Raw genomic sequence first — 15674 nt, 5'->3', positions numbered from 1 at the left:
TATTAATTTTATTAGCAGTTAACAATATTGCAATCTTATAAGGAGCAATGATTATCCCACAGGGGTATACACACAGAAAGTTACTGGCAATGTCATAATACGTGCATTTGCTCATATTCAAGAAGAGAAATAAAGGAAAGAAGAAACTAAGATCAGAGGGCTTGAAATAGAAGATAAGTTAATGATTAACATTAACAGAAGGGGAACTTAATCGAAACAAATATCTACAAAGAAAATTGTTTATTATAGTTGTGAAAATGGTAAGTGAAGAGTTGATTGGCCAAGTAAAGACATGTTTTGTTTTAACTAACCTTGTCATTGAAATTCTGGGAAATGTTTGTTTGACAAAATCAGGATCTTTTCTGTACTAAAGCTAGGAAAATTACCATCTGCCACCTTTAGAGGTAACTGAATTGCCCATCTAAGGAAAGCTGGATTTAACTTCAGATGTAATGACTGTGCCTATAGTAAAGAAGCATGTCTTGCACTGCTAAGCACACTCCAAGTCAAAAACAAAATATGAAAATGAACCCCAACCATAGCACATGGGCACAGACGTTAATTCATGCTGGAAGTGCCTCTGTCCTTGCCTATCAACAAGCTGAAGCAGTTGTAGAACACCTACATAACAGTAAGACATATTCTATTCCATTCTACTAACATTTAACCTACACAAATATTTTACCTGCTTTGCCGATCTGTACTGCTAGTTTAGTAAGTTTCCCTTGTAAGACAGATTTTTCTTTCTTTGGCAAATGAACTTTCTTTTTTTCTTCTCCATCACCACCCTCTTCACTCTTCAGTGGCTGCATCTCCATTGCTGCTCCATCTTGGGCTTTTGCTGGAACGCAAAATGAATACATTTTATACAAACATGATATTTAAGTCATACTTTATGTACCTTATAAAATGTGAGCTGCTTGTTAATTGCATTTACAAGACTAATCCCCACAACTTCCTGCTCCACGGAGTATTGCAAGGTGGTTGCTACTGCATTCATAACTACAACACTTATTGCTAAAAAATAAACATTAGAAGCAATTCCTCAAGTGTTTGCCTCTCACCACTTGTCCCTTACAAGTTATTTTTTTTGGGGGGACGGGGGGGCATGGGGGTTGTCAAATCGAGCACATTGATTAAGTGATGTCTTCACAACACAGCCAAACTGCACAGTTTAAAGATAAAGAAATGATTAAACATACATTGCAAATTGCAGTATATGAGGAGTTAAGCCAAAGTTGATGCACTAAATGCTTAAGCAGTTTGTAACTGTGTGGACACGTTTCAAGTTGTTTTTTTGGGTTCAATGCATAACCCCTTATGGTTTATCATCCTGATGTTGAGGGTGGGTTGCGGATGTCATTCTCTCCAAGCAGAGACCATTGCTCGTCGGTTCAAAGTGATTCCATTATGCCCTCCACCTGAATAACATTAGATATTTATCAGAACCCATAAATGTTTTTTTCTAATCTGGGGATGCACAACTAGTCTTTAAAAAAAATACGAACTAAAGGTGTCAACAAATGTGTATATTGAATGCACAAGGGAGGTGCATATGTGCGTGCATAAAAATCAGCTCAAATTACCAAGATTAACTGATACATCCAGCAGTCTCGCAAAACAGACGACTGCATTTAACACTATCTACACAAGACTTTATTTTACATTTTTTACCAATCAATCGAGCCTTATTACAGAAACAAACATTTATCTTAAGCAATATGATTAACATATTAGATTCTATTGCAAAAATAATAACTGCTAAAGAATTAAATAATCAAAATTAATATGTTTCCATTTTGCCACGAATATCTGCATTGCTAGGAGCTTTCGGTAAGTCATCATGGAAACTTAACATATTTACTAATAATTTGCACTGTAGCAACCATTATGTTCATTTTTTAAGCGCACTACCACCCTCAAAAGTATCCTCGTGCTGACCAGGTGTGTGCCTAGAACTTCCTGTTGGTAGATTGGTTGACGAAAAACTGAGCTCTTCTGCTTTGTCAGAATTCAATAAGAGAGGGGGTGTTTCTGATGTGGAATGGGAGGCAGTTACACACCTTAGGAGTGATGTAAGAGAACATCCATCCTTCTTATGTTGTTCTGTGTATGCGTGCGAAAAGGAGTTCTACAGAGCAGAGGTGTCTGGGTGGTTGATGGAAGGAAACGCTACTATTCAGGTAGTGGGGCCTATGTCATGTAGTGCCTTGAATGTGTGCGTCAGGAGTTTGAAATAAGCGTGTTAATATCAGGAGCCAGTGGAGCTCCCGGAGGTGTGGTGTGATGAAATTTCTGTGTGGGAGGTTGAGAATGAGTCTGGCTGCTGTGTTTTGGATGCTTTGTAGTCCTCTACCGACTTGCTTGGTGATCCCGGCATAGAGGGTTTTCCCGTAGTCGAACTTGCTGGTGACTATGACGTGAGTGACAGTTTATCTAGTGTTGCTTGTGAGCTATTTGAAGATCTTCTTCGGCATCTTCAGCGTATGGAAGCAAGATGCAGTGACAGCCTCGACTTGTGCAGTCATATCCAGTTTACTATTTAAAATGCAATGTTCTTGCTGGATGGAAAAGATAGACCAGGACTCCCGCTTGGTTCAAGAGAGTGGGCACTCCTACTTTCAGAGATCATGTTTGGCTGTTTTAAATTTTTGGATGTAGCACCCACAAACATGCACATTTGCTAAAAATGTACTGCAACATGGAATGATACCCAGAGCTGTGCTCGGAGGTCTGAATGGACATGCCATGCACAATCTCCTTAATGGAGCATGACTTGTGCAAGCTAACCAGGATGTTGAAAAACTGACAGTGGTTTCAGCAACATGTTGTAATAGCAAGACAGGTCTTTTTAACTGTCACCTGCCAAAAGGCAAGTTGCTTACTGGCCTCCCACGCTATTGATGTAAGATTAAAGATGCATGTATGTTTACAGTATTAATGTGTGTAAGTCATGTGTGGAGAACCGATGCAGTGTATGACTGTGGAGCCAGGGGAAAATCGTTCTAAAAGTTATGGTACTTATGCATTTGAAAGATGATGCCCACGTTTTAGGGCAGTAGTAAACCTCACAAAAATTCCTCTTTCGTTCCTTCAAATAAACATCAGAAAAAAATCTTACTTGTGCACAGCTGTCAGACACTGGATGGATGTCCACTCTAATGCTTAGCTACTCAGAAATGGACATCCATCCTCGTCTTGCCCCATGTGCCACTTCTACCTTGCTTCTTCAGTTTGCATCATCATGTAATTCCATCGCCCTCCATTCTTCAGCCTCGAACCTTGGATTGCAACGTAACTATAGGATGAAAATTAGGTCGACTAACTCCTCACCTACTACAGCCATCGGATTCCAACCACATATAAGAAATATCGATTCCCACCTTTCTGAAATCAGCAAATCACTGTATATCACCATGGAATTTAGTAAACTGTCCTATCACAACAGCTTACTAGGAAGACTCCAGCAGCACCCTACTACTCAACTTGTAAAGGCATTCATTCTGATACAAGAATGCAGTATATGTTTCACAGACACAAACCAAGGTTTTGGTAGAACACGCAAGGCCTACTACAACCTTCTCACCCTACAATTCAAAACTTTACAAGACCATCATGAGCCCTTTCAACTATGAACTCACTATTAACCCAACACCATATCCTATCAATTTAATCAACCACTTGAAACAGGAGGAAATGCTTCAGTTTCATCAGAGCACAAGAAAATAACCAACACATTTATAAAAGTAACTAATACCCACTGGGTTGATCACCAACTTTGTGTTATGGAGTAGCGTGCTATTCACCATAAAGTGCTTCAATGCTTTGTCGCTGTAAGGGCAACATAAATGCAATTACAAATTAATACTCACACACCACAGCTCGACGCTAATCACTAATCTAGGAAGCAACAAGCAATTAGCTGTAAATGAATTACACTTTGTATCAATTTAGGCTTTTGCCTTTTGGATTGCTTAAACCCTTCCAATGAAATTTCTTTCTTGGTCAGATCAGAGCCCCTACTCTGCACAATTTCAAGCACTTCCTCACAACCTATCTCATGAAACAACAGACTGATGGCCAGAAATCACCATTCTCCCGAGGCAGACTACTTTCACAAAGGAATGTGCTCCTTAGCTACGCATGCACATAAAATAAAACTTTGAAAAATGTGTAATGCAGTGTTGTTTTACTTTAGCTTTCATACTCAGAGTGAGCAATCATGAATGTGTTTCAACGTTAACTCCCCATCGCCATCCATCCTTTTACATTAGTGTTACTAAGTTCAGTACTTCTGATAGTAACGGTTTAAAATGTGGCATTAGAAAAAGGAAAAGGGTGTGAAATTAAGTTCCATTTTTAGCAACAGCACACTTTCCAGGACTCAAGGAACAAGTTACATAACTTTGGTAACGCCTTATCTGGTAGAGACATTCTAGTTGCAGATTCTTTACCTTTGAATTCTCCCCAGACGTCAGACTGATTCCAGAAGATTTTCATGAGCAGAATCCCTGTGTGCCGTTAGGTGGCATTGATCGGCTCCAGGCCCATCATCGCCCACACTGGATAGGACCTTGTGGGTCCTATATAGGCACCACCCTGACACACTGATGTCTGTTTATTTTTACGTCTTTCCATTGCCAAAAGCACAGAGCCATAAAGGAACGGACTACTGATGTGTCGAAACGAGGGGCTCGGAAAGGGGCGTCCCTGCCCATAGCAATCAGTTCATCGAGTGGAGATGGATGGGTGGGTTGGTAAGGAATCTGAAACTAGAATATATCTCTACCAGATTAGGCATTAGCGAAGGTAAGTAACTTGTTCATCTGATAGAGATTTCTAGTTGCAAATCCCTTACCTTTGCATAGATACCCAAGCAATACCATTCCTGGAGGTGGGTCTGTAAAACAATTTCATACTAGAAGGTTCTGCAGGACTGAACAGGCAAAGTGCAAGTCCCGAAGGACCTGACAGTTCAGGCAGTAGTGTTTGGTAAACGTGTGCAGGGATACCCAGGTGGCCTCCTGGCAGTTATCAAGGACAGGAACTACGTGTGCTATCGCAGTGGTCGCTTCGTTCAGAACTCTGGGCAGAAAGGCGTACAAGAGGCCCGAGTTCCACTAGAGATGAAGCGCATGTCCAAGCAATTGCCACCTTGGAAACTCCAACGTGCAATACTGCTGACGATGTGCATTCTCTGCAGAGGCGAACAGATCTAACCAAGGCTCTACCCACTGCTAAAGGAGACCTTGGGCCACCTCCGGATGGAGGCGCCATTTGTGATCCGATTTGCGGCTGAGTTCGTCTGCTCTAGCATTCAGAGAGCCCACCAGATGTTGAACCACCAGGGATATGCCCTGCTGTTCCAGCCACGTCCAGAGAGGCAGAGCCTATTGACAAAGGGTCCATGTCACCACCCCACCCTTCTTGTTGTACTATCACATGGTAGTGTTGTTGTCCGTGAACACCTGTGCTGTCTTTCCTTTGACAGAGGAAAGAAATGCTTTCTATGCCAGTCAGATCGCACGGAGTTCCAACAGGTTGATATGGAGTCTCGATTCAGTCAGAGACCAGATGCCTCTGATCTCCACCTCTCCCAGATGGCTGCCCCATCTCAGGAGTGCTGCATCGGTCACCACCGTCAGATCCCTTTGGGGAAGAGAGAGGAATATACATCTGACCAAATCGCGGTTTGTGAGCTACCACTGCATATCCTGAGCAGTTCCGAGAACTGGACCTTGTCGAAGAAATTCCCCTGATGCTGTGCCCAATGGAACTTGAGGTACCACTGCAGAGCCTGCATATGCCACTGGCATGTGTCACCAGCAGGATGTAGGAGGCCATGAGGACCATCATCCTCAGTCATTCTCACTGAAATCCAGGGTAGAGGCTAAAACATTAGTATTATAACCTGAATATACTGGACTCTAAGCTCGGGAGGATAAGACCAAAACTGCACTGTGTCCAGAATAGCTATGATGAAAGGGAGCATGTGAGAGGGAGTCATTTGTGACTTTCGCATGTTTATAGTCAACCCCAGCGAATGCAGGCGGTCTATCGCCGTCTGGAAGTAGGAGATGACAGTCTGGGACGAGCCCTCCTTTAACAGGCAGTCGTCAAGATAGGGGAAGACTGAAACCCTTGATCTACACAGATGAGGTGCAATCACTGCCATCACCTTGGTGAACACCAGAGGGTGCTGGTAAGGCCAAAGGGCAGCACAGTGAACTGAAAGTGCTTGTGGCCTACTGTGAACGGCAAGTAACATTAGTGGGCAGGTAGGACCAGAATACTGAAGCAAGAGTCCTGCAAGTTCAACGCTACCATCCAGTCTCCTGGGTCCAGGTCAGAAATGACCTGAGCCATAGTGAGTTCTTTGAACTTCTTCCTCTTGAGGAAGAGACTGAGGTCTAAAGGTCTATGTTCGGGCGGAGGTCCTTGTCCTTTTTGGGTACCAGAAAGTAGTTGGAATTGCAACCACAATCTACCTCTAGCACAGGAACCCTCTCTATGGCTCCCTTGGCCAAGAGAGCAGTAACTTCCTCTCGGAGAAGTGCCAAGTGATCCTCTGTCATCCGATTGTGTGATGGTGGTATGGATGAAGGGGTAGCCTTGAAGGAGAGGAAGTAGCCCCTTTGGACTATCTGTAAAACCCATCTGTCTGACGTGATGGATTGCCAGCTCAGCAAGTGATGGCGAATCCTTCCTACGACTGGTTTCTGGTGGGGAGGGGGGGGAAGAGTCAAACCAGGAATGTTTGGAGGCAGCTAAAGAATGGGAATGGTGGACTGGCCAGACGTCTGGCTCCCTGGGCACCCCTTCCGTAGCCATAAAAGGGTCGAAATACAGACTGAGGGGGCGAGGGACGGCTGTGAGGCCCAAGGACCTGCCCGTACCATCAGAATACTTGAAGCGCAGAGTCTGATTTTTCTCCAAAGAGACAGGTGCCATTAAAGGCCATGCCCATAAGATTGGCTTGGACATTCCCTTAAAAGGCAGACATCCTCAACTAGGCATGGCACCTCAGGGCCACTGATGATGCAACCACTCTGCCCAGTGAGTCAGTGTCCCGCCCACATCGGATTTCGAACTTTACTGCATCCCTCCTTCCCCCCCCCCCCCCCCCCCTCCATCAGCAACTGCTTGGGAAAGTACAGCCTGGGCCTCCTCCAGGACCTGTGGCAGCACGTGTGGAACCGTATCCCACATGTGGGAATACGACCCAAAAGGCATGTGGTGTTCAGAGACGGCAATGCTAGGATGGTGTAAGAAAACAGCTTCTTCCAAATGTGTTCAGTCGCTTGGATTCCATAACCGTAGATGTGGACGGTGGAAAACACCATGGGAGGTAGAGGCTTTGATAACCAAGCTCTCAGGGATGGGATGCTAAGTTAGAAAACTTTGGTCGCCTGAAGTACAGCGATGGTGGTGGCAATAGTCCTGCACACAGGAGCCCCCGTACTGGGTTTGGACTAGTTACCCAGTAGGACATCTGTAAGTACTTCATTGAATGGTAGCTGGAGTTCAGAGGATGAAGTTCCAGGTTGAAGCACCTCTGTCAGGAGGTTAGTTTTGACTGCCACTGAAGGCAACTCGAGGTCTAGGACCTCAGCTGCTCTTCACACCACCACTGAACATGAAGCTCCCACTTCCACAGCAATAGTAGGGGAGAAAGCATGCCAGTATCTGGAGAGGTATCCGCTGGCTTCACACAAGTCTGAACCCCAGTCCATATATTCTTCGGAATGATGGTATTCTAAAGCATCCAGAAACCCCTCCTATTCATCCCAGAGGCCTAGGCCATGTGCAAAAGGATCATGATCCGACCTGGGAGGCATGATTCCCACCAGCGTCAGAATCGGTGGAGTATGACGCCCATCCGGCTGTGCGCCAGTGTCTCTAGTTGGCAGTTGGTTTGCACCCTGTCCAAGTAGGGACCCTTATTCTAGTCAGGATAAGGGAGATACCCGCTCAGATAACCCCTGCTCACCTCCTTGGTAGTATGGCACGAGCAGTCGGGCTTATCTCAAAAGCAATGTGTAAAGCATTTGCACATAATACACAGTAATAAGTGAAAACACTACAAAAAGACCACACCAGAATTAGAAAAATAGCCAATATGTAGCTATATAAAAATTCCAAATACAATAAAAATCCACCATACAGTAATAGATATATGAATTCTGCAAGATTTACTCAAAAATACGGTTCCTTGAAGTCGATAGCTCCACCTTGGCTATCACAGAGTCATGATCAACAAAACCAACAATTCAGGCCGGCCGCAGCATCGTGGGTAAGCTACGGTGTCGGGATGACCCTCAAACAGTAACTTGGATTTGCAGGGTGTCATGATCCTCGCAGTGAGCTTCGGCGAGTGGTGTCGCTGGCGACGCAGTGTCGGTTCCAGAGCCAGTGCGTGGGTCAACGGGCCCTTGAAGTCACATGCGTTGCGGATCGAACTCCGGGCTGATGAAGTCAGGAGCACTAGTGTGGATGGCGTTGGGGCTGCAGTGCGAAGCGTGACGATGCGACGTGCGGTGGGCACACGTAACGGTGCAGGCAGCGGCTCGGTTACGGCATCCAGCGGCGTCAGTGAGACCAGGGCTGCGGTGTGAAGCGGGGCGGTGCAACGTGTAGTGTCACTAGTTTACGGTGCAGGCAGTGATGTCGTCGTTGCTGAAGTGCTGTCATCGGTAGGCCCAAGTCGGGGTGCAGATCGGGATGGGCTCCGTGAGGTGTTCACGGGTCACAGTGCAGACAGGGACGTCTGTTGACAACACTGGAGTCGATGGTGCTGGCGGCAGTGGGCCGGGGCAGCGATGCAGGACAGGACGGTGCCTCGTGCTCCTCACGAGCGTTGGCCACTGGCCACAGTGCAGGCAGAGGCGCCACTGTCAGCTGGAGCAGGGTCATTGGAGATGCCCAGGCTGAGGTGTGAGCAGGTGATGCCGGAGTGTGGGGCCCACAGGTCGCGGTACGAGCAGCAGCTCAGTAAAGTAGTCCGAGGACTGCGTTAGTGAGACCAGGGTCGCGGTGCGAAGCGGGGCAGTGTGGCTCTGTGTAGTGTTGCCAGGTCATGGTGCAGGCCAACAGCATCGTTGACGGCGTTGCTGTGGTTTTCCTCCTTGAACAGCACAAAACACACAGTTCCCACTGCTGTAGGAAGATGAAACTGAGGTCTTTGATATCCCTGATACTTCCAACAGTAGGCAAGCTCTACTCCAAGCCCTTGGAGAACTTTCTCAAGAGGGATACGCAGCAAAGTTCACCCTCTGCACTCGTAGGCAGAAGCAGCAACTGCAGGCCAACCCAACAAAGCAACATAGCAAAGGGACAGTACTCCTCCTCCAGCTCTTCAGCTCTTCTCCTTGGCAGAGGTTCCTCTTGATTCCAGAAAGATTCTAAAAGTATGGGGTTTTCGGTCCAATACTTATACCCCGTTCTGCCTTTGAAATTGGCAAACTTCAAGGCAAAGCCTCAAGTGTTTGTAAGATCTTTCCTTGTCTAGGTCAGGCCCCAGACACACACCAGGGGGTTGGAGTCTGTATTGTGTGAGGGCAGGCACAGCCCTTTCAGGTGTGAGTGACCACTCCTCCCTCTCCTCTAGCTAAGATGGCTCATCAGGATATGCAGGCTACACCCCAGACCTCTTTATGTCACTGTCTAGAGGGAATTCACAACAGCCCAACCGTCAAACTGACCCAGACAGGGAATCCACAAACCGGCAGCGTCACAGAATGGTTTAAGCATGAAAATGCCTACTTTGTAAAAGTGAAATTTTCAAACTGACAATCTAAAAACCAACTCCACTAAAAGATGTATTTTTTAATTGTGAGTTCAGAGACCCTAAACTCCACATTTCTATCTGCTCACAAAGGGAAGTTGCACTTAAGTTATTTAAAGGCAGCCCCCATGTTAACCTATGGGAGAGATGGGCCTTGCAAAAGTGAAAACCGAATTTGGCAGTATTTCACACATCAGTACATGTTCCACCTTTGACATACATTGCACCCTGTCCATCGGGCTACCTAGGGCCTATCTTAAGGATGCCTTACATGTAGTCAAAGGGACTTGCCAAGTCGAACTGGCAGTTTAAAACTGCACACACAGACACTGCAGTGGCTGGTTTGAGTCATGTTTACAGGGCTACTAATGTGGGTGGCACAATGACTGCTGCAGGCCCACTAGTAGCATTTGATTTCCTGGCCCGGGCAACTCTAGTGCATTTTACTAGGGAGTTACTAATAAATCAGATATGCCAACCATGGATAAACCAACCAACAGTACAATTTCTATAGGGAGCACTTGCAGTTTAGCACTGATTAGCAGTGGTAAAGTGTGCAGAGACATAAATCAGCATAAACAGTCCAGTACATCATAAAAACAGGAGGTTAGAAGGCAAAAAGATTGGGGAGACACACCAAAAAGCTGCCAGGTCTAACAGATGTAGTCGGAAATTAATATTGGGTCGGCTACGTCCAGGGACGTGGCGGGAGCACAGCGCACCAGTGCAGTTCGAGGTGTTGTGGCCGACGTTGCTCCAGATCCTTGGCTGCCCCTCAGCGTCGTGGCAGGAGCTGCTGGCATGGAACCTAAAGGGGTCCCTTTCAATCCCACACAGCCTGAAGTATCTCCAGCAGGACTGGCTACCCTAAAGTGAGGTGCATGACCTCATAAATTTCCTGAAGTTGGGAATGGGTTGCTCGGGCTCCCTGAAACTCAGGAAGGCGCAGAGTCGGCCCAGGTGCAAGTTCCTCAGAACGAGGCCTAAAGTGGCAATTCTCCCTCGCCTCGCCAACCAACAAACAAGGAAAAGGCGAAGCATGCATCGCCTTCTCTTTCTTGTGCTAATTCAAATGTCCAGAGGACTTAGAGTGGGATGATGACGACTTCAGGCACCGCAACCTATTTTGGGACCTTCCATGTGACCAAGATCTAGATCTCGACCTGTGTGCAGCTGAGCGCCGAGCCACCATCAGCTTTAGGGTCCGCTACCTCAAAGCCTTCGGATTCATGGCCTGACACTCTGAGCACAACTTTGGGTCATCGCTCTCCAAACACCAAAAGCGCATGAAGTGCGTATCCGTTACCGACATCGCCTGATGACAAGAACCGCGGGGAAAGAATCGGGTCATCCTAGATGACATACCTGATGCACCAGGAGTATAGAAACTCAAAAAAGTCTCAAAAAAATGTTGAAAAAATTAACTAAGGAGTAGCTCTCTTTGGATCAGCGTTTGCTGGCGCAGAAAGAAGAGAATTGACATCAGAGTGTCGGGGTGGTGCCTGCATAGGACCAGCAAAGTCACATCCGGTGCTGACGCCGCCATTGACTGACGCAGAGAGGAGTCGATCAACACCACCTAACAGTGAGCTGGGGTGCTGCTCATGCAAATCTTCCAGATCTAGTCTGACGCCTGGGGAGAATTCAAAGGTAAGGAATCTGCAAAAAGAAGTCTTTATCAGATTATCTTTTTACTACAGAAGGTAAGAGATGGTGTATTTATTGAATTTCAAGACCTTGACACATTGACGTTACATGGGCCAAAAGTAAATGCCTGCAGAACATTAACTTTCCATTTGGTTAAACGTTAACTTGTTTACTTCTTAATAAAAACACTGGCTGAGGTGCACTGATGTCTCCATAAATAGAAATTAAACTGTCACTGCACATATAAAACGGAGACCTTATTGTATGTTAAGAAACGAATACTGATGTTACTGGTGGTAATATCACAATGTTAGTTTAATACAGTTCAAATGCTAGCGAGCACACATGAAATGATTGGTGAATGATATACACTGAAAGAAAAGCGATTGGACTAAACACCCTTTTTGCAATTTAACATGAAACCTTTACCTTTGTTACGATTTTCAATTGCTCCATCTTGTTTTTTACCTGCAAGAAAAATTAAAATGTATGAAAATTCCATATTGTACTCCTAAATGAAAATGCAGGACCTGCGCTGTCATTTTTTTTTCTTTATTTTAGGATTGGATCGGTCAAAGAAGAATTGTATCAAAATACGTCTAAGTTCTGTGTTTCACAATGGAACATTGTTAACCCTTAAGAATTAAAAGGTAGAGTGAGTAATCAACCGGCATAAGTGGAGAAGGCCCTAAGTCATAGTAAAAAGTTGCAGGGTAAGGCAATTTAAGAAGATCGGCAACGTGGCCTGTGCTGCTGGTCTTTATCGATTAGTGCTAAACCTTTTTTTAAATGAATCAATTAAAATGAAATCGCTATTGCTTGAAAAAACAGAATTTCACAGACAATTGTCAGACAAATATGGTGCCGCGTTGTTAGAACAGTCATATACTACACTCAGATAAAGCAGCAGTAAACACTGCAAGCATTCTAACAATGGTCAAAGTGGTCAAATGCACAGGAACTTTTAACAATGAGGCTATACTACTACTCTTGTGTCTTTCCTCAGCCTTTTCTACCATAGACTATGAGGTGAAATTGCTTATGTTTGGTACCCTCGTTAATGTGGGAATATAACTATGAAATGGTGTAGATATTTCATTGTATGGACTCCAACTACAGGATATATGGAGAACTATGTTAATATGGGACATATTTAAACAAACATTTTTCTGCTGTGCATCCACTGTTTCTGTGGGACAAAATATTTCTGTCTGCTGCTTATTGATGTACCTTTCTCTATTGTAGGAAGTGTATTATTTTACTTCATTTTACATTTCTCAAGACTACTTATGGAACACATGAGAAGGGATTAAAAGAAATACCTGTCTCACCCTAGGATTGCTAGTCACGCAAGTTTGATTTCTTGCCCTCTGCGGTCTCAATTTAACAGAGTAGTTTTGTAATTCAGTGCTGCAGAGTGTGCTCTATTCCTACAAATGAAGGGTAAATCAGTTATAGCCAACTGGCCTTTCCAGTAAGGCCATGATAAGCTGGTGATGAACTGGAACCAGTTAATTTAAGTTAAATGCAGCTTGAGGCCTGCAGTGAACATTTACGCCAACAACATACATCGTAATTTAAAGAACACCAATATGTCCAAACAGTAACACAAATCAGGGAAGTGCCCTGTCAAGTAGAAAAAGTAAGTTATAAGCCTTCATACTGCCACCCACAAGGGTAGTCTATAAGCCCACAATTCTGCGTCCTTAACCTATAGATGTGTGACATACTAAATGTTAAGAAAACAGTAGGTTCCCACAATGAACAGTCACCAGAAGCTGTTGTTCAATGTGTTGGTAAAATACATCCCCAGGTCTAGTTGTAAATAAAAAAAACCTATTTTTTATAGTTTTATCCAGGCAAAGTACAGAAACCTGTTTCAAACGTATTTTTCACTTTTTGCCAAAAAAGTAATTCAATGGCAATAGTACATTTTGATATTTGCAGCGGAACAGTTACATTTAAAAAGTACAATTTGTGTTGCCAGTCGAAAGGAATGGAACAGATCTGCTGGTCTGCTACCTCTCTAGTGGCTGTAGACAGCATTATAATAAGGCATGAGTTGTTGGCCTACTAGAAGATAATATAGCCACTTCATAGACAGTTGAAATGCAAAAACTGATCACTAGGCTGGGGTGGGCCACATGGTAAGTAGCGACATCTGGCATCACAAAAAAGGTCTGCAACAGCAATACTTTTTTTTTTTTTTTTTTTTTTTAAACAGGAGCCTCCATTAGGAAGGCACAATGAGGGAAGCTGGCCTCAGTTAAGCAAATAGTGGTGTTTCTTTATTTCCATACTGAAAAATGAGAGAGGATTCAGAGCTCCTACTAGGAGGACTTTACTACTGAAGTGCTGAAAATGGGGTAGGTTTTAGTGTGAATTCTGACAGTATTTGACAAAGGGAAATCTCTCATCACAGTCTAGTGCACAGGATACAAATGGCACCTTACCACCAACTTCTCAGAACATTCTCATACCTGGAATAACATCTCAGGGAAGAAGAGGTCTGCATGAACTGGAAGAGAAATAAGATGGGAAGATTTCTGAATTTCACTTATAAAAAGGGACTGGAACGGTCCTGCAAAGGTCAGCCTGCGGGTATCTTGTTCACCATCTCAGAGACATAAAAGCATAACTATATATGGGCTAAGGTGCAATGCTGTCATCTTGTGTGGAAGAAACAGCAGTCAGTCGAAACTGGCACTGTACCTGTGGAACTGGACCTTGTGACAGCTCTGGCTGGAGTGAAACGTGAACCTCAGAAGTCTAGGCTGAGCACCAGAGAGCTGTATGACAGACCAGGAATTAATTTTCCAATGTCTTAAAAAAAACTGGGACTCTAAATGTAGCAAGCAATGGAGGTGGTCCTGGGCATGTTAAGTGCTGTTAACATTAATTTCAAGTAAGACTCATGTTTAATAATCTATTAGGAGGTGTCACTTCATCAGAAGGCAGCCACTGTCCCATCATCTTGCAAACTAAGATGTCTTCTGAGAATCCTTCTGGAAAGGAAGGCTTTCTGAAACCTAGTGTATTGATTAACATCACATAGATGAATAGGTGGGTGCTTTATTGCCAATGTGTAACATAGACATATTTTTGGGAGATATTGCTTCTTTAGGATTGGCCAAGTGGTTAAGACCTAAAAGATGTATACCAGACGGCAGTCTTTCTTAAATACACACAGCACATTACTTCACATCAAATTGAAGGGGAGAGTGAGGTAATTGCTCAATCTTCAGAACGGTCTTCGCCAAATGGTGCTTATTTAAGCTACTCAAGATTAGGAAAGCAGCCATTTCAGCTAGAAGATGAATGCTTACTTATCATGACATGATTCTCATGTCAGAGGACACAAAAACATTGAATATGACAACACGTTAGCAGTGCATAGAGTTTCTGACTAATTTAGATAATCAGAGATTAGACCTCCTATCAAATGCCTCTTGGGATTTGCAGCAGACAGAGACCTATTTTCCAAGCCTTATTAAATCAAAGTAGTCAAGGGACCACTTTGTTTCAATCTTTTGAACTGTCTCAGGAAAATTACCCAAATTCTGGGTCTGCTTTCTACTTAAGCCACGTTCCACAGGCATCTATGCTACAGTTTACGCTAATCACTGAAGCGTCATCACTTATTTGACAAATTGTGGCAGCTAGAAATGCAACTGTATGTAACCCATGTGGACTCCTGGAAAAGATAGTCCACCTGTACAATTTATGTATATGTATATGTAAACTGGCTTGGATGTCAACGGGGTGCTCTGTAAAACTGGCAATGGGGAGATTAAGACAGTAGAGAAACAGTTCAGAACAATGGGATGTATACATTAAAATCCTGAACTGACAAGCTCTTTTGCAGTTGTATTTTAACCAAGTAAAAGAGTCTACACTCTATTCTGATGGGCCTGGTTGCATCTCAGCTTTAAGATATATAATTTGGAATGTTCAAGCTCCAAGATGCATGCTAGCACAGCCAATAAGGAATTTCGACCATTACTGCCCTGACAAGTAGCTCAAAACTCTGGAAGAATGGTTGCTTCTATTGTGCACAAGACTGGAACTTGTATTAACCAAGAGATTGTATCTAAAAATCCATGACATGACATCCTGGAGAATATAGCCTCTGGGGGCACCCTTTGACTTGAAATCATTCTCTTTCAAAGAAAATCTATGTGACTGTGGCACACACTGCCAAACTAAGTATTGTGAATGTTCACAGATTTTACTGAAACAGTTT

The 15674-nt window shown here is 44.1% G+C and overlaps 1 protein-coding gene across 12 annotated transcripts in view; it reads right to left on the bottom strand.

Annotated features, from left to right (window-relative positions):
- ATP2B1 (ATPase plasma membrane Ca2+ transporting 1) overlaps positions 1-15674 on the bottom strand; it is a 432225-nt gene that overhangs the window by 209830 nt on the left and 206721 nt on the right. For 11 of the 12 annotated variants that reach the window (XM_069228813.1, XM_069228808.1, XM_069228806.1 and 8 more), the window contains 2 exons: positions 11861-11899; positions 686-841 (listed from right to left, as the gene is read on the bottom strand). In XM_069228813.1, the coding sequence (XP_069084914.1) occupies positions 686-841; positions 11861-11899 (195 nt within the window). The remainder of the gene's footprint in view (positions 1-685; positions 842-11860; positions 11900-15674) is intronic. The other variant, XM_069228817.1, reaches the window with a different exon arrangement.

The sequence above is a fragment of the Pleurodeles waltl genome, chromosome 4_1 (assembly GCF_031143425.1).
Source record: "Pleurodeles waltl isolate 20211129_DDA chromosome 4_1, aPleWal1.hap1.20221129, whole genome shotgun sequence".
Lineage (NCBI taxonomy): Eukaryota > Metazoa > Chordata > Amphibia > Caudata > Salamandridae > Pleurodeles > Pleurodeles waltl.
The sequence above is the reverse complement of the archived record's forward strand: the minus strand, read 5'-3'. Positions and strand labels throughout refer to the sequence as shown.